This window comes from Melopsittacus undulatus, chromosome 5, assembly GCF_012275295.1.
Source record: "Melopsittacus undulatus isolate bMelUnd1 chromosome 5, bMelUnd1.mat.Z, whole genome shotgun sequence".
Taxonomy (NCBI): domain Eukaryota; kingdom Metazoa; phylum Chordata; class Aves; order Psittaciformes; family Psittaculidae; genus Melopsittacus; species Melopsittacus undulatus.
This window is the reverse complement of record NC_047531.1, coordinates 57,994,607-58,017,881: the sequence shown is the minus strand read 5'-3', so window position 1 is coordinate 58,017,881 and position 23,275 is coordinate 57,994,607. Positions and strand designations below refer to the sequence as shown.

Sequence of the window (23,275 nt, the reverse complement as noted above, 5' to 3'; positions counted from 1 at the left end):
CACTTGTCTTTGGAAAGGAGTGATGAAGTTCCCTATCCAGGCATTTTGGTTGAAAGGTTTGGAGGAGACTTTAGAAGAGTCTGATAAAACTGTTTGGCTATACATTATAGTGGTGCCGGTGCCATTATTTTGATAGATCTTAAATGTGCAACATATATATACCACTATTTTCCTACGCTTCTCTAATTCACTTGTAACTGTAATTCTTCTGTAACTTTACAGTTATTCTGTAAATTTCATTTATATCTATAAATGAAGTAAATTTAAAGTAAACTATATTTATATCTATAAACTTTTAAAACAGTTATTCTGTAACTTTACTGTAATTTTTCTGTAACTTTACAATTTAACTCTGTAGATTTTAACAAGTTACAATTAACTGTAACTTGTAATTTTTCTACCAAGGAGAAAATACTTCTGTGTGCTTAAACATAGCTTAACATTCACATGTGCAGAATATGTTCATGGAATTGCAGTCAATTGAGTTAGCATGTCTAAGTTTCCTCCTGTTAGTAACAGTTGTACACAAACATCCGCTTTGTTTCAATTTTTGGAAGTAAGGTGCTGGTATAATTCAAATTGAGTGCTGTTTGGAAGATAGTACTCTTTAGTCTTAACACATTTAAGGCTTCCTAAACTTTGTCGGAATCTTGCTGAAAAAGACTCAGAAATTGTTTAATTCATTAACTACAGAAAGTACTTCCTAAAAAACCAGAACTGACCTGCTTTGAGTTCCTGATGCCCTTCAGAACTGTAGGTGTAGTCAATTCTAAGATGCTAAGCAAGCCTTCCTGTTTTTTCCAGTCAATTGATTTCTTAACTGTGAGTGAAATAGCTGCTAACTAGTCAAATTAGAATTAAAGTAATGCTGTTATCAATAGAGACTTATGTAGCCAAAAGCTGGTTTACAGGTCACCAGACTGATTTAAAACAAGTGACTTTAATCTTTGCTGTATTTTTTTTTCCTTTAAAATTCAGCAGGCTATGTACTGTTTGTCATACTCAGTTGCTTGTATCGCTTTATTATAGCATAGCTCTCTGACTTTGGTGTCAGTTTTTGCAATTTTTAAATCCAACAATAAAAAAACCCTAGCTCTTTCACATATCTTAATTGCTTTGCCCTTCCACCAAATAATACAACTTGATATACAGCTGTTCCTGTGGTGGGGCTTTGCCTTGTTCTCCAATTGCTTTATTTAGTGAGCTTTATTCCTCCCAGCACCTTGTGTTAGACATGGAGAGAAATAAACTGCTAAGTTTGTGATCAACAAACAAACATATTATAAGCATGCTCTTGCCCATGTTTCTCCTACTCCTGCTTCTGGTCTTAATGCAGTCTCCAAATATCAGTTGTTTCTTCTAGCTGTTACACAACTGAGTAGCTTGGTGTAAAAATTGATATTTAGGAGTATATAGTAAATCACTGTTATTCTTGATACAAGTAGTGTGGTGTATGCTGTGCATAAACCTTATTGACTTTCTGTGTATTTTTCATTTCAGAACCTATTCGGTAGCAAGGCAACAACTGGGAAATGTTGGTACATCCATTGTGTGGAAGGAATGTGACCCATCTAGGAATGTCAAAAGCAAAATGCTTGATAAATCACATCTCAGTTTTCAACAGTTGGGAAAATGTGGGGGAAAAAGTCTGAAAGAAAACAAAACTTAAATGCCAAGACAAACTTAGTCAGGAAGACTGCGAATTCATCTCTGATTAAAGAAACAAGACTATGGAAGAGACATTCAGACTTTTGATGAAGTTGTTGTAGGACTACCAGCAACTTGCAGTTAGTGTAAACAAAATCTAGTTATTTTCCATGTAGGCACACCCTGTTCAGGTGACTTCCGTGGTTTATGCTGAAGAGGATTTGTATAACTTGAGTGGAGGGTGTCATCTAAACTTAGTGAATCTCTGATGTTGAAATCTCTTAATGTCTTGCATCTGACATAATGCTGATAACACTTGATGTAGCAATTTCAGCTGTTACAAGACCCGAGAGCTTCTGGTGCCTGTGGTGGTATTTTGCAGGGTTGCACAGAGACTAAACGACAGATGAAATGGTACTGTGAGATACACTATCAGTCAATTCACCTTACTTGGCTTTCAGAGCCAGGTTCTGCCAGCCTTCTCTGCATGCTTTCTGTCTATAGTTGAACGATCATCTGAGTTCATGAACTTCAGCACCGTGGGAAGCAATCACTCTGAAGATGAAATCATTTATTGTTGTGTTTGTAGGCTGACTGTATGTCCTTATTTGAAAAGAACAGGATTTCTAATACTGTCATTTAGAATTAGCTTCTGGTGGTGCTGTGCCTCTTTGCTTTCCTCCTTCAAATGCGCAGTATCTCTTTGTCATCATGCCACACATTAGAGATACATATATGAAAAGCTGTCAGTTCATAGGATTGGGTTTCTGATTTATTCTTGGAAATCAAGAGGTGCATGTAGATTCATTTGCAGGCTCTGCAATTTAGGATATCTAGTCATAAGAGTGATAAACATATTTGAAACATTTCATATATAATACAGCCCTACAGTATCTAGCAAGATCTGTTCGTTATTCTGTTGCTCAAGCAAGTGCTGTTATCCCTGATGGCAAATTAATTCTCCTGTTTCTTAATTGATTGAAATCCTTATTGAGGCAATCTTGTACTTTCTGCTGAGATGAAGATGTTTCTGTTTCTTTATTCTGAAGTTGCTGTCTAGTCATGTGCTTCTCAACAGTCCTTGTGCTCTCCTGTACAAGTACAAACTACAAGTTTTATTGTAAGCAAATAAACATTGTGCTTGGGCTACCTGGGATGTTTCTTGACTAATGTTCAGGACCTGCAGTAGCAAATAGCTGGACAGAGAAGGAACATACTATCTGACTTGTTTCTCATTTGAGAATATGCTCTGAATGTGGCTATACTTGGCAAGAAAGAAGCTGTTTGGCAATGTCTGCTGTAGTTTTCTTGGACCTTCCGGAGACTTGCTGAACCTACTGAAAACCATTAATTCATTTCTTGTGCTGTACCAGAGAGCAGCGCACTTGCAAAGCTTGCCTTGTGTAGTATGGGATATGGGGAAGGAACTAATCTGTGAAAGGCTGTGCATATACCACATCCCTTGATGTAGGGTGAGCCATCTTGGTTTTGGAATTATATCCACCTTATACTGGTGCACTTGTTTTCTTCCTATTCATACCTGATAGTCAGCTTGACTGTGATAACTGAATTAGCTTTTTGCCAAGCAGTCTCTCTTCCCTAAAATGAACAAATGTCTATTTTTTATTGTACATTATTTAGGAACAGATTTTGAGAAATTCTTTAAGTGAAATGCATTGCAGAAGTATTCTGCATCTCTGAAGTCCTCATGCCTGCATGTTTTAAAACTCAAGGTGATCATTTGCTATAGCTAATCTCAAGTGACCCTACTAACAGGTCATTGCTGTTCATCAAGTACATTGTGAAATCTGTTCAAAGTATTCAGTGTTACTTGTGAACAACATAACTTTTTAAGAATGGTGTGGTTTTAACTGTTCTTCAAAGGTAGCATGAGTCTTTGCTGTGTTTTCATGTTAAGGACTTATGTATCTTTGGTTACTGCCAAAGTATTTTTAAACTTAAATTCCTTTGTGATACTGTAACCGTGTTCCAGAGTAGTTGGTGTTTAACCATGAGATGCCATCTACTGAAGTCAGCTGCAGCATATTTTCAGAAAATTTCTCAACTATAGCATAATGATGCTGAACTTTAAACTCTTTGAACTGTAAAATGGATCTTCTTTTGTTTGGGGATGTACTCAGAAGACTGTTGGGTCTGAGCACTTAGTGGGTCTTTCAGTAGCATCATGGCAAGCATGAGGAATACATGCTTTTAACTTTCAATATACTGGTGAACTTCAACATTTTTATCTTAAGTCTTCATCTTAATGCACATCTCCTGTACTCTTTCTTTTTTACTTCATGCCAGTGTTTGGAAACACTGCTTTTTGTTTTATATCTATTTTCGCATACTTGCTTCTGTGCTTAGCATTTCTTTGTATATAAAGTGTGAAAACCGATTTTTCATTCTGAGAAAGCATGTACAGGTAAGGAATAGGGAATTCCTTTGAGGAGTAATCTGGGGCAGAGGACAGTGCATTGTAGACTACAAGACCAGGCTAAAATAGTGCCTTTGTAGCAGTGCTCTGTATGAGTAGAACAATCTTTTGAGGTGACTCTGAGGACATTTGTACTTCTGGTAGATCCTTTTGAGTTTCAAACCTACAGTGTTTATGTCTGCGTTTGAGGAGTTATCTGTAGATGATAATCTTGAGGTTAAAAATTCACCCTTGTCAAGGGAAGAAAAAGCCCAGATTTCAAACTAGTACACAAGCATGGCAAGAATACTATTGAATCAGTGTGCAGTAAGCGTATTGAAATCTGTCCCTTCACTAGAAGGTAACCATGTAAAGATTGAGCTATGTAATGGTGTTACTGTCTTGAACTTGGGCCACTGAAATTACATTTATGTTTTGCTTTCTTTTCCTGTAGTCTAATACACTTATTTATCCATATCTGTATCAGACAACTAAATATAAAATTAATATGCAGGATATGCCTTCCCCCTGCTTACTATGCTATGTTAGTGAAATCTTAAGATGTGTTGGCTGTCATGTTGCAGCTGCTTGTAGTTCTAGCAAACTGACAGGCAGCTGGGTTAGAATGAGGCTATTGCCCAAATCATTATTACACTATCAGTAGGAGAATTCCATAAAAATATGCAAGATGTTCACCTTTCTCAAAGGGCTGAAAATGTTATTTCTGTAATGTGGCTGGCCATAAGAATCAGAACAGTATAATGGAAGAAAAAATCTGCATGTTAAAACACTGGGATTAATGATTTTGAAATGTGTTGTTTTGTATGTGTTTTGTTTTTAATGGTGTTTGTTATATTTAGCCATATCCAGAAGATCCAGCAGTGTACAAACCGCTCTCCCAGGAAGAGCTGCAAAGGATAAAAAATGAAAAGAAACAGAAACAAAATGAGAGGAAACAGAAGATATCAGAGAATCGCAAACATTTAGCCAGTGTACGGGTTGTACAAAAGAACCTTGTCTTCGTGGTAGGGCTATCTCAGCGCCTAGCAGATCCAGAGGTGAGTGGTTCACACTGACAGATCTTTCTCCTAACTTACTGTCAAAGAGCCATTGCAATACCATTGTGCCTACCCTTGTCTGTCTTCTGATTGGTATAAAATGAAGCAGCATTGGAAAGGTTCACTGCTTCTGAGGCTTCCTCTCATTAAGGGAACTTACTCAGCTTCCTATTCCAGCATAGCCTCAGCAAGTGTTTGTGTTTGCTTTTGGGAGTACAGATGCTCTAGTTTTTTTATTATTTTTTTAAGGAAGTTGTTCTTTGTTTAAAAATGGCTTGTTGTTAAGCTAAAAATAAGTTTAAGAACTTTTCAGGTACTCCTTTTCCTTGGCGGAATCTGCTGGCTCTGTACAGCTGTGTCATGCACCACCAATTCTAAAATGGGAGCTTGGCTGAATTATGAAGAGCAAATATAAAGTGTAGTACAAGCCTGTAGGGACATAAGAAAAAATCCAGTGCCTGGAAGTGTAACTAGGAAAGACCATAAGGGTGGTGTCAGTTGAAGGAAGAGTGTTAGTAAGAGGAAGATCCAGGGATAGAGTTGGCTTGCTACTCTGCATCATCAAGATGAAGCTTTTGGTTTGGAAGACTGTTTAAAATGTTTTATTTACGTCCATCATCAGTCATCTGCATGTGACTAATGGAATTAGGGCTAATGAGTAAAAGTACCTTGAATTAGAACATGAAAGGAATGCACTGCAGGGTAAGATAGATAGTAGTCATCAAAACTACTGTGCCAAGTTAAATTCACTTAAGATCAGACTAAATTGTCTGGAGAAATCTCAGCTAGAAGTGTCAGTTTCTGAGGACTTGCAGCTTATGGTTTGCATTTTGGTAGACTGAGAGAGCAAAAGTAAAAAGCTGCTTTTGTTGAAAGGGGGGAAAAAAGGGGATATGAAGGGAAGAGGAAAAATAGAAGTTAAACTCATCTGGTGTATAACATTTCAGTTTCTACAAGAATATAGCAACAAGTATTTACAAGCAATTGTCAACACTGGCTTGTTGCTGTTACTGAAAAGTATGTTCTGTTTCTTTGTCCAAATAGAGGATTTCTGAGAGAAATAATATATACAGTTAAATTTTTATTTAGCTGCTGCAGATAATTCCTCACTGGTTATATGAAGTTATTAGAAGTGGGTTTATTGGTGTAGTAAGGTGTGGGGATCTGGAGTTGTACTAGGTTTGATGGTAGCAGTATTCTCACTTGACATAACCAAAAGATAATGTATCCTTACTGAATATTGCTTATTGCAGCAAGTTGACTTGGTTTCCAAGGAACCTAGCTTGAAAGAGAGAAATGGGCTAAAAAAACTGCAAAGTATTCAATATGTTCAGTTTAAGTTTTCCACTTAAGCAGGCAAAAAAACTCCTCCACGAATAAAGATGATTGGAAGGGGAGATAGGCTGCTCTTTGCTGATTCTGAATCATTATGATCTGTGGATTGTAATAGAGTACAGGTAGTTCCACTTCTTCTGGCATGCTCTTGTAAAAACTGTGAAGGCCACGCCGCTATATCTTAATAGAAGTATAATTTGCAAGATACTTGAAGAAACTCTTCTATGTTACTCAGCATTATCAGTCTCCTCTTCAATGATGCGTGAGGGTGGGTGTAGGATCTGTCAAGAAGGATTTAGATCAGGTGAAGTCAGAAGAAATCAGTGAGTGACTGGTTGTAGTTCTACAGGATGTTCCAAATGCGATTTTATTAAATCTTGAGGATGTTGTTCTCCCTTGAGAAGGAAGAAGAGGTGGTTCAGTAAAGAAGTTCTTGGTTCAGTACAGTTTAACTGTACTATCCAGTGTTAATATGGAAGGCAGAGCTGGGGAAACCAGTCTTCCTTTTTAACCTTTCAGGTTATTGTCTACAGCTAGAAACACCTAGAGTTTATCTAATTTCATTTTAGTTTAATACTTCTGCACCTCCTTACCTCATAGGGGTAGGAAAAAGTCTTTTGATACAAAATGTGTCAGATATATTGCCAATTACATTGACCCACAGGTAATCATTATTCAGCACAGCTGCATAACATTCCAGAGATGTTCCTGTTTTGTGCAGGATCCCTAGATGGTGTGTTAGTAATAATTGATGCAGAGAAGAGCAAGACAAGAGCATTTTTTTTTCCTTCAGGGATGTGATATTCACTCATTCATTTCAGCATGAAGTTGACTCTGAAATGTTTTTTTTTCTTGCCCCTGGGAAGTGTCATATATTGTCTTCCTGTACTTAGTCTCGTCATCTGAAAACTTGAGGCTATCTTGAGCTGTTTGGTTTAATATTTCTCTACAGAGTGGGGCAAGTGAGTCAAGATTTAGCATCTTATTCCTAGCAGTTAATATATCTGAATTAAAGTTTAGGGTGGTTATTTTTTTTAAAACTGGTATTAATAGGATTCTTATTTTTAGCCTGAAATTACAAAATACACGTTATTTCTTGCTGAATTGGATTTATTATGCAAGGGCAGATTTGGGTAATCTAAATACCCAAAGAAATCTAAAAAATACAGCATAAAATGTTGAATATCTCTTATTTAAGTTCTTTACTGCAGTTGTAGCTTATTCTGTATTGCAAGTAACTGTTTTACATAGAAGACAAAACTACATGCTCTCTTCTTTGTATAGGAGACCTGTCTTCATTAGTTAAAGGCTTTAGTTTAACATTTAGAGAAGAATAAGTACAGCCCTGTATGAATTAATTTCGCAACATACCACTTTGATTTTCTTTTCTTGTAGGTTTTGAAACGACCAGAATATTTTGGGAAGTTTGGTAAAATACATAAAGTTGTCATTAATAACAGCACGTCATATGCAGGCTCACAGGTAAGCCAGAGGTCCTTGTGATTTTATTTATTCCTTTAGAGAAAATAAACGTCTGTGGAATGAATCTGGGGCTCCCTATTTCTGACTAAGCAATAGGTTAAAGAAGTATAGAAAAAACAAAAAAACAGCATTGCAAAAATCAAATTATTGTGGAGTTACTGAGGCACTGTCCAACCACACTCTCAAAGTTGGCTCTAAGACGCAGTGTAAAAGGATGGAAAAACTGGGAGACAGGATGAGAACCTTCAAAGAAGCAGCAATGTGGCATTTATTCACTAATCTGCTTTTCAGGGATAAAATACCTTTATTTTTAGAACTTTCAGGCAGTGTGTTGTTGGAATTCTTTTTTTTTTCTTTTCTCCATTGTTTATGCATCACATCTAAATTTTTATGAATTCTACCATTTTTGTCAGTTTTCCTGTAAAAACATTTAGCCTTGAGTATACTAGTTTGAGCTGCTAAAAGGCAAATTTATTTTCATATTTTTTGGGGGAGGGAATAAAATAAATATAATATGGTATGTTTTCTTTCTAGGGTCCAAGTGCCAGTGCATATGTAACCTACATCCGGTCAGAAGATGCTCTCAGAGCCATACAGTGCGTCAATAATGTGGTGGTAGATGGCAGAACACTTAAGGTGGTAATATTTTACATTATTACATGTATGTGATAGGCCACTAATATCAGTGCATAGTATAAAATTTTATTTGTATGGATACGCTTGTGTTGATGAACAATAATGTCCAGTTTATTGGGGATTGTGATTAATGCTAGGAAAACATTGGTCAAAACACAACATAGAAGCTCAGTGAGCTTCCAACAGGCAGCATTTAAGGGGGTTAGCCAGTAACATCTTAAAACAAAAGTTTGAAACAAAGGAGAAGATGCACCACCAACTCCTTTCCACAGTGACTTTTTTGCCTTATAGCTTAATAGCACAGTATGAAAATCTATTTGCTTTTACAGAGCATTTCTGTAGTCCAAACATTGTACCTCTCAAGCTCCATAGGAAATGGGAGTTTTTTCCATTTGGTGTTTGTGTAAACAGGTATTCAGGCTGACTGGGCAAAACCAATGGTTGTAGTAAATCATCTAGTTAATTTTAATTTCCTGATCCCGCTACAAAACATTAACCAGTTTTATGTAATGCAAATTGATGACTACTTATTTGACTTCTTAGCATTATGAATGCAAATATTTACAGAGGCTCTTTGTTTGGTGTTTATTTAGATAGGATGAAAATAGAAATACACATCCTAATTATCTAATCCTCAAGTACATAGATTTCTTACAAATGGACTTTCTAGTCCATCTGCATAAAAAAAATGCATGATGGTGGAACTCTAAATCTTGGTAAGGATTTTTTTTTTCTTGAAATACAGCTGTTTCAGGGTTTATTTTTCTTACATTGTAAAAGTCAACCATAACTTCAAGTACTTAAGTATTTTTTTTTTCCTTCAGGCATCATTAGGTACAACAAAATACTGCAGTTATTTTCTAAAAAATATGCAGTGTCCAAAACCAGACTGTATGTATCTACATGAGCTGGGAGATGAAGCAGCCAGTTTCACAAAAGAAGAAATGCAGGTACATGTAATGAGTGGGAATCTCATTAAATGTGGCGTTTATGTGTATTGATATATATGTTTTATTCAAATATGTGTATAACATAGCCTTCTGCTGAATGTTATGGCAGAGGTGAACTTTGAAATCCAGAAAGTGATTAACCAGTTGGATATTGCAAGTTATATTTTTTTCATTGTGTGCTGCTTTTAAAGGCTGAAAAGCCTACCTAGGGTTCATGAGTTGAAAAGATGGAGTTTATTCTTGGCAAAGAATTCAGATAACATCAAGTTAGCTACTTTCACTTTGTCCATACCAATGTAAGGTAACACACTCTTTTAAGTTTCTGAAAAAATTTAAGGCAGATGTGGGGTTTCCTGTAGGTTTTGTGTGTGTGACCAGTTACCATGGCTGTGATTTGACCATGCTGTCTTAATTCACATAGCCCTTTTAGCTTGTGAAGGATGTAGAAACTGTGTGCAAATAAAAAACTGAGGGTAACTGTAATAGAGCACAAGTATTGCTGCAGGGATTTTTGACTACCTGACCATCAATATGCTTATTATCTAAGGTAGGGAAGCAAGTAAATGGATAGCTTTATTTTCTCAAAGTTGGTGCCTTCTAAGGTCTTCTGTATCGGGACCTGTCCCTCTACATGAGGGATGGTAAAGCTTTTAAACTTGGTCTGAAACATGCCAGCTCTGCATCCATGCTGTTAATTTTTGCATGTGGTCTGCCCATGCAGCAGGTGGTCCCCACCCCTAGTCCTAGCTCAGATGTTTTAAAGATAGATTTCATTTTGTGTGTTAAGCTGATGTAAGTCAGAGAGTAAGGAAGAAAGTCTATATCTATTCAATATTTTTTTCCACAAATTAGCAGTTATTTCTGAGGATTTCAGGTACATTTTCATAAATTAAAGAAATACCCTACTGGTTTAGATGAATAGTCCCTGTAGTATATATTCTGTCGCAGATGATAGCAATAAAGGTGAAATTCAAGGAAAACTTGCAAACCAGGCCACCTTCCCTGTTCCATTTCCCTGTATTTCTACCACCTAGACCTGCTGTGTTATACATGTCTGGGGGTATGTTCCTAGGCTTTCCCTTGGGGGGGGGGGTATGTCTAGGCTTTTTAGTTTTTCTATAGAGCTGTCAGCCATGAATTTGTTAAATCTGTTTTGAACCTGCAGAGACTGTCAGCCCCATAGTCTTTTGTTGTAGCAAGCCCCAGAAGTTCACCAGCTATTTTATAAAAGTGCTTTCTTTTGCCTGTGTTAAACTGATCTCCAGTTAGTTTTGTCAAGTGTCCCCTAATCTTACCATTGTACTTGCTGATAGTGTAACCCTTCTGCACCTTATCCATTGCCTTTGTGATTTTATAAAACTTAATTTTTATCTCTTATCCTCTCCAAACAGTTTCTGAGCTTTTACAAACTTTGAAAAGCAGCTCCTCCCTTTCTGTAATAATTTCTATTGCCAATCTCTGTACCTTCTTTGTTATCATTCACATGCAGATGTCAGACTCATACTCACAATGTGGGGTGAAGCAAAGTTTAATATAGCAGTACTGAGTATTTTGTGCATAGTATGGTATGTGGGCTGTTGTGTTCTTTAAGTGCCTGTCCAAATGATGCCCAGCATATATTTTGTGTTTGATTGCCAGTGCATAATCAACTAACAGTTTCAGAAATCTGTTGGCAGTAACCTCATTATCTTTTCTTGGAGCTGTAACAACCAGTTCATAGATCGTTAGTACAAGTTTTAGGCTGTGTTTTGTTACCTGGCATGACTCTGGTGAAGCTTATTTGCCACCTTCTTGACAAGTTTTTTGGGGTTCTTTTGGAATTCCTCGTTCTCAGCAAAGCAGTTTCCTACCCAGAGAGCTTGATAGTGTCAGCAAAGAACTTACTCTTCACTCCTCTCTCATGCATATATGATGTTGCATAAAACTGATGCCATTCATAGTCATCAGTTGCTTCTGCACCCTGAAAGAGCGACCAGTCATACCTTTGCCTTTCTATCCTTGAACCAGCTTCAATCCATGCAGGAACCTTTTCTTCATCCCAGGACAGCTTTGTGAATGACTTCTAGTGGGAAACATCGTCAAACAAAAGCTTTTTTGGAAATTTTGTGAATCTTCTTTTTTTATGCTTATGGACACTATCATAAAATCCCATCATGTTAGTCAAGTAGAATTCCCCTTTACCAAAGATGTACAGATTGATTCCTGGCAGATGGTGTTTATCAATGAATTTCTAACATAGACTTGGTAGCCTCAGGGATGGAGGTTGAATTTAAGCCCGTAGTTCACAGGATCTTCAGCACTTTATAGAATGCAGTGGCAATCTGTCAGTCCTCTGGCCTGATTGCCAGTTAAAATTGATAGGCTGCATACCTTGGCCAGGAACTCAATTTCACATAATCATAGAATCACAGAATAGTTAGGATTGGAAAGGACCTCAAGATCATCTAGTTCCAATCCCCCTGCCATGGGCAGGGACACCTCACACTAAACCATATCACCCAAGGCTCTGTCCAACCTGACCTTGAACACTGCCAGGGATGGAGCATTCACAGCTCTCCTAGCCAGCCTGTTCCAGTACCTCACTACCCTAACAGTAAAGAATTTCCTCCTTATATCCAATCTAAACCTCTGCTGTTTAAGTTTCAACCCGTTACCCCTTGTCCTATTACTGCAGTCCCTAATGAATAGTCCCTCACCAGCATCACTGTAGGCCCCCTTCAGATACTGGAAGGCTGCTATGAGGTCTCCACGCAGCCTTCTCTTCTCCAGGCTGAACAGCCCCAACTTTCTGAGCCTGTCTTCATACAGGAGGTGCTCCTGTCCCCTGATCATCCTTGTGGCCTCCTCTGGACTTGTTCCAGCAGTTCCATGTCTTTTTTGTGTTGAGGACACCAGAACTGTACACGATACTCCAAGTGAAGTCACATGAGCGCAGAGTAGAGGGGCAGGATCACCTTCTTTGACCTGCTGGTCACACTCCTTTTGATGCAGCCCAGGATACGGTTGGCTTTCTGGGCTGCAAGCTCACACTGAAGCCGGCTCACATTCATTTTCTCATCCATCAGCACCCCCAAGTTTGTCTCTGCAGGGCTGCTCTGAATCTGTTCTCTGCCCAGCCTGTAGCTGTGCCTGGGATTGCTCTAACCCAGGTGTAGGACCTTGCACTTGGCATGGTTAAACTTCATGAGGTTGGCATCAGCCCACCTCACAAGTGTGTCAAGGTCCCTCTGGATGGCATTCCTTCCCTCCAGCGTATCAACAGAACCACACAGCTTGGTGTCACCAGCAAGCTTGCTGAGAGTGCACTCAATCCCACTGTCCATGTCAGCAACAGAGATGTTGAACAAGACTGGTCCCAACACTGATCCCTGAGCGATACCACTCGTTACTGATCTCCAGCCGGACATTGAACTGTTGTCCACAACTCTTTGAGTGCGACCATCCAGCCAGTTCTTTATCCACCGAGTGGTCCACCTATCAAATTGATGTCTCCAATTTAGAGACAAGGATATCATGTGGGACAGTGTTGAATGCTTTGCACAAGTCCAGGTAGATGACATCAACTGCTCCACCCCTGTCCATCACTTTTGTAGCCCCGTCATAGAAGGCCACCAGATTGGTCAGGCAGAATTTCCCCTAGTAAAGCCATGCTGGCTGTCACCAAGCACCTTGTTGTTTTTCATGTGCCCTAGCATGCCTTCCAGGAGAATCTGCTCCAGGATTTTGCCAGGCACAGAGGTGAGGCTGACTGGTCTGTAATTCCCTGGGTCATCCATTTTCCCTTCTTGAAAATGGGGGTTGTATTTCCCTTTTTCCAGTCATCGGGAACTTCACCTGACTGCCACGGTTTTTGAAATATGATGGACTTTGCAACTTAATTCGCAACTTAATTTGCCAGATGAAATCAGATGGATTTCATCAGGTCCCATGAACTTGTGTACGTTCAGGTTCCTAAGATGGTCTTGAAAGAGACCCTCTCGTACAGTGGGCCTAAGGTCTTCATTTTTACAATCCCTGCACCTGCCTTCCAAGACTTGGGTGGTGTGGTCAGAGCCTTTGCCAGTGAAGGCTGAGGCAAAGAAGCCATTCAGAACCTCAGCCTTCTCCAAATCCAGGGTAGCCAGTTCTCCTGATTGATAGCTTCCGGAGGGGGCCTATGTTGTCCCTAGCCTGTCTTTTATTTGCAATGTACCTACAGAATTCCTTCCTGTTACCTTTCACATCCCCAGCCAAGTTTAATTCTAACTGAGCCTTAGCTTTCCTAACCTGGTTCCTAGCTTCCCAGACAACATTCCTGTATAGGAATTCCTTTAGAAATCTTGAGTGGATCCTAGTTGATCATGGTGACTTATAATTTTCCTTTCTTGTTCTTTGTTATATTTCTTAAACTTTCTTCTTGATTTCTTCTTGCTTTTTTAGAAATTGTTGGAAATTACTGAAGAGTGTAGGGTGCTTTGTGGAGTTTGCCTTAGTGTCAGTGAATTACAGGTTTATTTACTGAGACTGAATGTTCATTGTCACAAACTTTGATTATTTAGAAATAAATAGAATTGTTAATGGATGAACTTATGTTCTGTGCTCAATAATTGCTAATAGAACTAAACATTGTGACAAACTGAAAACAGTGAAAAAAAATGGTAGAACTCCAGGAAGTCTCTGAAAATGAAGTTGTGAATTTAGGGTTAGTGTAGGTTGTTAGTGCTAAGTTTGGGCTCTGGGTTGCTTGTTGTAAATAAAGTGCAATTATTGTAAGCTCCTATATAGGTTTTTAATCTTGTGTCTTTCTTACATTTATGTGACAGGTAAGTGAGCTTAGGAGTAGGCTGATGTTCAGTCTTTTGCCACTAAAATCTTAAGCAAGATGAGATATCTAGGAAAGTGTTGCCTTACTCGGCTGCTTAACGTTTGCAGTGCAAATCTGTGCATCTGAGCTAGTTGCTTATATTCCATTCATAGTGGATGGTGAAAGAAGCATTTCCAGGGTGCAGTATATATTGTAAAGTTTGCATTTAGGTGAACTACACTCTAGAACCACACTTTTTTCTACTGTAAGTAGTAGCTTGGTTGTACTGACAGGGTTGGTTAAGATGATGCATACACTAGAAGTTTCAGTGTCTTTTTTGAGGGTTGTGTATGTTGACTACCTAGAGATATATTCAGAATCAGTCAGTAATAGAGAACCAGAGAATGAACTAGCGAAAATGTTGAGATATTTATAGTGTTTGCCTGACTTAGAGTATTCGAATGGGTTATGCAGCTGCCTATAAGGAGCCCATAAGGGAATCTAATTTCTCATCATTACTGTTTGTTTTGAATTTTGTCAGCTATTCCTATTTTATTTTTTTTAAGCAAGTAATGCTTTTAAAGAAATTTTTACTGTACTATTTTGTATCTTGATCCAACTCATTACAATACTTAACTTACAAACAGTAGTTCTTATGTTAGAGTAGTGTAACAACCTACAAAAATGGGAATGTTCATCTTGCATTTATTTTAGATACCACTTTAAATGTTGGGGGGGTGGATCTTGCCGGTTTTGTTTTCGCTATTTAGCCATAGAATGTTACGGATAAACTAGACTGAAAAATACTCCTCAATATCTGAAAGCAAGAAATTGCTCTCATTAATTAATTTAATGAGTTAAGACTGTTTCAATTTTTAAGTTATTAAAAATAATGATTTATCAGTTATTGCTCAGAAAATCCTGTCAGATGATAGTTCACCCTCAGACCAGCTCAACAGGTTTTATTAAACTAATATAAAATGACCTCCATTTTGGAACTTCTGGTTCAAGAGACTCTTTGGTCTTCCCATCTTTTGAAAAGCTTAGTATGCTTGACATATCAAATGCAGACTGCCTGGGAGATTTAGGTGTTCATGATTTATAAAGTATATTGTGTAGCTCTTGATTAGAAATGAAGAGCAAATTCTAAGTAGGTTGTAACTATTTTTCTGCTTTAGAAGGCTCAAAAGAAATTTATAAACTTGTCTAGGAATTACTTGGATGTATTTACAAGCTGTAAATTTGTTGAGATTACACCTGCTGAGTTTGAGAATCACTGCTTTGAATTTGTCAGGATTTGCCTGTTCAGTTGTTAAAGCTCAATTACTTAGCTTTGGGATGTAGATATCTAAGTTATATAATTTTGGGATTTAAAATCTTTTAAAAAATATTAAACGAGTACTTGTACACTGTGTTTTTCTCTTAGGCGGGTAAGCACCAGGAATATGAACAGAAACTACTGCAAGAATTATACAAACTAAACCCCAACTTTCTCCAGTTATCTACGGGTACAGTTGACAAGAACAAGAACAAAGTGACAGCACTGCAGAGGTATGATGTGTAAGTACTGATGCTGAGCTGCCTGGCTGTTTTCTTGCTGGTTATTCCCAAAGAAACCTTTTGTATTGCTGTTGTATCCACTAAGTTGCCCACTGCTTTTCACGTGATAAACTGCGACTGGTTTTGCCTGTGCAGACACATATGCACCACTTTATTTTAATACAAAATGAGCGTGAATCTTACTTAGTAAAGAACTGATTTTCTGCCAAGTGCATTTGGATCACTAGCTGGGAACAAGGTATTCTTACTCTGAAAGATGGCCTTGTAATTAATATTAATATAAACACATTCTTCTGAAGACCAGGTGCTAGTTTTCCTGGTATCACGTCATGGTGTCAGTTTGTACACTGACAACTGAGATACCTTAGAGTCTTGATACATGTGTTTTATTGGTTTTTACATCATAATTTATAGTGCAGTCCTTACATTAGGTGTAAGGATCTTGGAAATCGAAAGTAAAATCAGTGTCTTTTGTGTAAGAATTGTGAATAAAAAAAAAAATCATTGCTTTCATCTAGCAAACTTCAGTTACATATTTCTTTGTTGTAATCGCATATCACTCATTACTGCTTGTTAATATTCGTTGAAGTAGCTTGTACAGTATGTTTTGAAGATTTCTGTCCATATGAGTACATAGTCATACAAAAATAAATGAAAGTCTGTGGTCATCAGTTCTTATGTGAATTATCCACTCAAATACCATGTTTAAGATAAAGTAATAAAGTGTTAACAATTTCTTACACTCCTTTTTGTCAGATTTTCAAAATGATATGGGCGCAGTGGAGTGTAAAAGTTAGACTGCATTTTGCACTCACCTTGGCTTTGTAATCAGTTTGTATTGTGTGCCAGTTTATCCACTACTGATTTTTTTCAGACAATAATTTGCCACTTAGCGGTGTCACTGTGCTTTAAGCAATAAAGAGGGTACTGTATCTAAAGTATTGTCAATGGATCTTGAATGAGCAGAATATAATTCTGAGAACTGATATCCCAATTGGCATACTGGGATTATTTTCTTAAACTTCTGGAGGGAAGGTATCAAATGCTTGTTGACTGCAAGTGGTTGGGACCTCCAGTTAGATCTTTCTTAAGGACTGTGCCACTTCTTATTTCTTTTGGGTCACTGGTTCAATATTGACTTGAAAAGTAGTGGGCAGTGAGCAGAGCAAATAAACCACTTTCTGCATTTGGGTATTGATTATTTAATGTTAAAAAGTCTGAACTAATGTTCATTTGAAACTTAATTATATCCCAGCAAAACAAATTATAGCAGTGAGGAAATAATGCTCTATCTGAAATGATAGCAAACTTTTAAGCCTTCAGAAAGCAATTATGAATTGGAGCTTGGCCAGCCCATGGTGCTAACACTTTGGCACTTGTGGGAAAAATGGCAACAAGTGGCCTGGAGTTAATTTCTCTTGTCAGCTGAACAGCATCATCACAACACAGACTGTTTTTTGCTAATGGCTAGGCACCACCTTTTGGGTTGCAAAGTGAATTTCTTCTTGCAGCTGGGATTTCAAAATGTTTCTTGAAGTCCTGTCTCGTCAGTACAAAATGTAGCTTGTGAGCTGGTGAATGCATATTGTTTGCCTTCACAGCTTTCTACCCAGTCGGGATCTTGGTTTTGTCTGATTTATTGATACAATATTAATATTTCTGGTAGTTTGTCAGAGCCTCTGACAGTTTTCTGGTTGTGCTTGTGTTTCTGGGGTACATTCACTTTGGAATTGAACAGAAGTTGAGTTCTAAATAGTAGACATTTAGTTATAAATATCCAGTTATAGAAAACAGATTTTAAACTGTGCATAAATGCTTTTTCAATATTGTTCTAATTTGAAAGGTCCTCCTCACACTTTTTTTTTTCTTTCTGGTGAAAGCAGATGTTAAAATTCCCTAGTGCCACTTTGTGTATGTGGGTATTCATCTCTTTATGTCACTTGGTGGTCATACTGACTAGCTGCCCTCTCATACAATTAAACGTATATTCCACAATTAAAACAGATCAAGCTATTTTTTTCTCCTTTTCTTTTTTTTCTTGTTTTTTTCTTTTTTTTTTCCTCCTCCCCTTTCCTTCTCCTGACCTTTTCCTAAAGAACTGAAATGAATGCTTTCTTATGCTACAAGTGGAAAGCACTTGTTAAACACTGGCTGGTCTTTTAGAAAATAGCATGCAGCTTTGAACATAACCGAATCAAAAAAGCCTATACACACAAAAAACCACCCCAAAGCATAAAATGGTTTCTTTACCTTTCTTCTTGGGTGCAAAGCTGACATATAACTGGCATTTTAAAGTTACTTGTAGTATAGGGATGGCTTTGCACTGCAGTGGACATAAATCTTAATATTTAAAATAAATCTGTTAATGGATTGAAAGTCTTGTTGTATTTGGATTACAGCTCATTTTTTATAAGGGTGACAATATTAAATGATTGGCTCATGATATGTTTTGATTCTTTAGTATTCAGTATCTGATTACCTACCTATCTAACTTAATTCAAATGTGTACAAAGCAAAGATGGGATCTGTAAATCAGGTTAAGGCTCTCATCTGTGTACATACCTTACAGGTATATGAGAAAAGATGGAGGTAGAATAACACATCTTATAAATACTGAGATTTGAGTGTAACTAGTAATACCAGTTTTATCTGAATAGCAGTAAGAAACGTTGCTGTAGTCAGCATTCTGACTGTGAGCTTACTAAATTGTCCTAAAGATGTAGATTAAATATTGAAACATGTAATATGAACATGTGAATGAAGGGGAGCATCAGGAGGAACACATGTGTTACAAAACTGTTTTTGAAGGCTTCTTCCTTATGCAGAAAGCACTTGGACACTAAAAATAGCATCCTGAAGAAAGCTGAAGGCAAAAATTAATATAAAAGAAGTGGAAAACACAAAAGCAAGCCTGTCATAGTAAGATTGTAGGGTTAGGTGACACTGACTTTGAACGCATTCAGTTACAGATGATATTCCAGCTCATTTCAATTTGTATAAAATGTAACTATTTTCAGAAAAAAACTTGGGCTTTGAGTTCATTCTTGAACTTCTTTCAGATTTAATGTGGACTCTGAAATTAAATTTCATTTTGCTTTATAAAAGGGAAGTAATTATGGCTTTAAACTATCAATTAAGGGAACAGTAACTTGAATGAACAGTGTGTTGGTCTGACTGGTCTCATGGTCTGTAAATAAAGCTGTGGACTCTTGTGTAGGTATAAAACACAAACTTCATCTATTGTGGCCAGGCTTTATAGTGCCTGGAATATAAAATGTTTTCTTGAAAAGTGATTTAGTTCATGATTTACACAACTTAAATACATATGGGATAAAGCAAATAATTCTGAATGAGGTGTGAGTAGGTCTGGATACCTGAAGCTGATGGAGTTTTTTGGGGTTTTTTTTTTGTTCTCCCTCCCCCTCCTCCCCCCAAATGGACAAGTTTGGACTTCAGCGTTGGCAGAGCAGCTGTTTGTTCAGTGAAGAAAACAGAATTCCTCCAGTGTTCTCTCTCCCTTCCCTACCCCAGTAATTCTTTTTTTAAGTCATCACCATTTAAAATCTGAGAAATGATACCCAGATAAATCTATTCTTACGGATTTTCTGGCACAAGGATTCCTTTCCCCAGTACTTATAATTTTTAGAAACACTTTCTTCATAACTTGAACTCTTCTTTTTTTTTTTCTTTTTTTTTTTTTCTTTTTTTTACTCTTGCCTTTTTCCAGACCCAACAGTAATAACAAAGATGCCTGGCCATCATTACAGAGTTCAAGTAAATCAGCCAACGGTTTAACAATGGAACACAGGAAAACGCCTCCTATATTAGAAAATGGCACAGACCCAGAACACATGACTCCAGATGGTGCATACTCAGATTTCGGGTAATTGTGCTGCCTTTTATACTTCAGATAGCTTGCTTTCTCTCTCACTGGTTGGTGTGGAGGGAATGATTCTCCAGTCTCTTTCTGATTGGAGAACTGGATTCAAATCCTGATCAGGTCATAACAAGTTGGGCTTGGCCTAGCCCATGTCAAAAAGACTGATTGGCAGATTGTACAGGAGAACCCTAACAGGAAGTTAGTAAGGGGTGGTACAGATAAAGGCTGAGGGGGACTGAATAACTGGGGGACCAACAGCTTATATAGCTTCATGGTCCCTGCCACAGCTAAGCCCTTAATTTCTGTGCAGAAGCTTCCACAAAAGTAACACACTAGTTGCTATACATCAGGAGGCTTGTCGGTTGGAAAAGCTTCAACAGAAGGAAGCTAAATGTTAGGGCTGAGGTCTGTCACCTCTTTACAGAGAGGTGTGTTGCAGAAACAACTGCAGAGGAAAGGATTCCGTGATTATTACTGTGTAACAGGAGCAACAGGGCAGAAGATTCATCTGAGGCTTTTGTGCAGAGGAAGTAATTCATCTGCTTGCAGCAACTTCCTTATTGCTAACCAATATTTTTTCCTCTTTGGTGCCCTCCTTGAATGGAACTGATGTCCTCTTCCATCATAACCATCACTTGCGGGTCTCATGATAGTCTGTAGTCATGCTTTTAGTTTACATATATTCATGGACCCCCTTAGGTAATAGCGATTGGGCTCATTCATAAGTGGGATGGGAAAATAACAAGGTAAACCCTAGTATTTCAAGAAGTAGGTGTTACCAGTTAAGTATCTGATCTTAATATTAAATCAATATTGAACCAATGCATTAACACTGAGTACTGCTCAAAGTGGTATCTTATTGTTAGGCTTAATAGCTTCCCCATTGAGGTGTGATCAGAGATCCTACAGTTGCATCTCAGTAATAACATGCAACTTCCATATCTTTCCTGAAAAGAATGTACTAAATTTAAGTAATATTTTTATAGCTGGTAGTGAATTGTGTTCATTTCTGAGGAGTGGAGGCCTGCCTTACAATTAAAGGCTCCTTGGTCAGGTTCGAATATAGTAAACCTTTTCAGCACTTAGATTGTCATTAAAAGTTGTCTAACACATAGCTTTTTAAACTGCAGCATTGTGACTTTCTGTCATCAGTTTTGGGAAAAGAATTTGACTGGAATATCAGCTCGGCAATCAGAATGATTGTGTAGTGAAGAGTCTACAGCAAATACTTGTGTTATAGGTATTAAGAAATTACTAACCCAGGGCAGTTTCTTCGAAGTGGAAGAACTGTATTCATGCTGTTCAACCATTGAGTATGCTGTTCTAAATCTGTACGGGAGTAATGTTTGTTTACAAGTACATTCCTCTGATTTTTATAATTGTAAATACTTCAGCTTCAGTTCTCTCTTTTGCTGTTCTGACTCAAATGGTGTTCTTTTGCACGAAAATGAGTTTTATTGACAGGTAAATCTTGCACAGTTTTTTTAGAATGGAAAAGAATTAGTTCTGCTGGGTTTGACTAGTTATTCTAGGATGGAGAAAACACGTATGGAGAGAAGCAACCTGTATGAATTTTTGACCTTGATATGTGGCTCTATACATATTTGAACCTTGCAGCAGCAAGGGATGTTCGAAAACAAGGTTTAGCTAGAATCTGAAGTCTGCATCCAGTTAAAATAATAACTATGTATAATTTGTGCTGATGCATCATGCCTGTAATTTTACTTGTATTGCATTCTGGCTTTTAAATGGAACTGAAATTCATGTTCTTCTGGTCCTTGTTGGTAGGACTGGTGTTTTGGGCTGTTGCAGCCTGATGCTTGTGCACCTTCTCTTACGGGTAGATAAAAATGAAAGTACCCTGCAGTTGTAAAGCAGAGATTTTAATCTGAACTGGAACTAATACTTCTCCTTATTGTGATATTTAGCATAATTAAGGCAATTTGCAGATGCCTGTCAAAATCTTGAATCCTGAGATGTGCCATTTCAGCCAAGTCGTTAATTTCCAGTTAATAGCTTTCTGAGGTGGTTTTCTACTGTGTCTTATCTTTTATTCTCTTTAAGTTTGTTGGGAATTTTTGATGCTGTATCTTTCCTGCATTTTTTGCCCTTTGTTATCTCAAAACTCAGTTTTTTTACCTTGGAACTAATTTCTGCTAGTTAAAGCTCAAAGGCTGGTGGGAAGTTTAACTTGCCATCAGAACTAAGTAGTTAATTGAATCTTTTACCTCTCTTCAGAGTTATTTAAGACTTGTGTGGGAACTGACAACTTAAGTATTTGGAAAACAAATTTGTTCCCAAGTTTCTTTCCACTAGTAGCATAGATGGAACTGAATGCTATAGAGTAGTGCCATAGTACAAGGGTTTTGGTTTTTTGAATGGCATAGCAATACTATGAGCATGTTTAAAACTTTCCTTTTGTTCCTTAACAGGACAGTCAACAAGCAGAGTGGAGAGTGGAAGAAGTGTGCCAATATATGGCAAATGATTGAAATATTTATTATATTTAAAAAAAAAGTCTCAAGTGGGCATTTTTACTTCTTTATTCCTCCCATTTAATTTCACTTAATCTTTGTTTCAAGGCTTTTTTACCACTATAAAAGCAAATACTGCTTTTTAAAATTAAATACTTGAATGTCTTATTGTCTCTTTTCCCTTCCCACTTTGCAGCCCTATCGACAAACCTTCAGATTCACTCAGTATAGGAAATGGTGACAGCTCCCAGCAGGTGAGACATTAAGATAAATGCTGTAAAAGTAAGGATTAAGTTTGAGGCTTTAGTGCAACTTGTAGTTGGAGAAGCCAGTACTTTCTGAAGTGTGTCATAATTTTAAACAAAAGTAAAAAATGCTACTGCTAAGTTGATTTTTATGTTTGATTGTGTCATGAGTTCTAGATTAACTCTTAACTGAGCTATAGATTGAGGAAATATTTCAACTGTATAAGTGAAGAATATTTTATATATAAACACTCATAGCCTAATTGTTTCTCTTATCTCTTGCCTGTAGATAACAAATAGTGATACACCTTCACCACCACCTGGTTTAACAAAACCCAATCCAGTCATACCCATCAGTTCATCTAATCACAGTGCACGGTCCCCTTTTGAAGGGGCCGTTACAGAATCACAGTCACTCTTCTCTGACAACTTCCGGCACCCTAACCCTATCCCTAGTGGGCTTCCTCCGTTCCCCAGCTCTCCACAGACTTCAAATGACTGGCCCACAGCACCAGAACCACAGAGCCTCTTCACATCAGGTTTGTATGCAGGTTACATGGCTGGGTATTGCTTGCTTTTGCAACTGATTTCTAAAACTATGTAGAACCAAAAACTCTAGGACTTCCTCCATACTGTTTTTTTCACCTTCATGAATGATTAAAATTTGTCTCGTAACTACAAATGAATCGTACTGGCGTAAGGTTTACTTCTAAAAGAAACTTTACAGAGTTTTCCAGCTGCATGGCTAAGTATTCAGAATGCTCATTTTAGTTTCCTTCAGCCATGTGCTGGTCTAAATAATAGGAAGT

At 37.6% G+C, this 23,275-nt stretch overlaps 1 protein-coding gene across 7 annotated transcripts in view; it reads left to right on the top strand.

Annotated features, from left to right (window-relative positions):
* The window catches only part of CNOT4 (CCR4-NOT transcription complex subunit 4), an 82,616-nt gene that overhangs the window by 38,921 nt on the left and 20,420 nt on the right, over window positions 1–23,275 (top strand). For 2 of the 7 annotated variants that reach the window (XM_034063077.1, XM_031044914.2), the window contains exons 3-10: window positions 4,924–5,121; window positions 7,852–7,938; window positions 8,473–8,574; window positions 9,399–9,524; window positions 15,734–15,867; window positions 19,595–19,750; window positions 22,418–22,475; window positions 22,756–23,005. In XM_034063077.1, the coding sequence (XP_033918968.1) occupies window positions 4,924–5,121; window positions 7,852–7,938; window positions 8,473–8,574; window positions 9,399–9,524; window positions 15,734–15,867; window positions 19,595–19,750; window positions 22,418–22,475; window positions 22,756–23,005 (1,111 nt within the window). The remainder of the gene's footprint in view (window positions 1–4,923; window positions 5,122–7,851; window positions 7,939–8,472; window positions 8,575–9,398; window positions 9,525–15,733; window positions 15,868–19,594; window positions 19,751–22,417; window positions 22,476–22,755; window positions 23,006–23,275) is intronic. The other 5 variants (XM_034063079.1, XM_034063076.1, XM_034063078.1 and 2 more) reach the window with 3 other exon arrangements.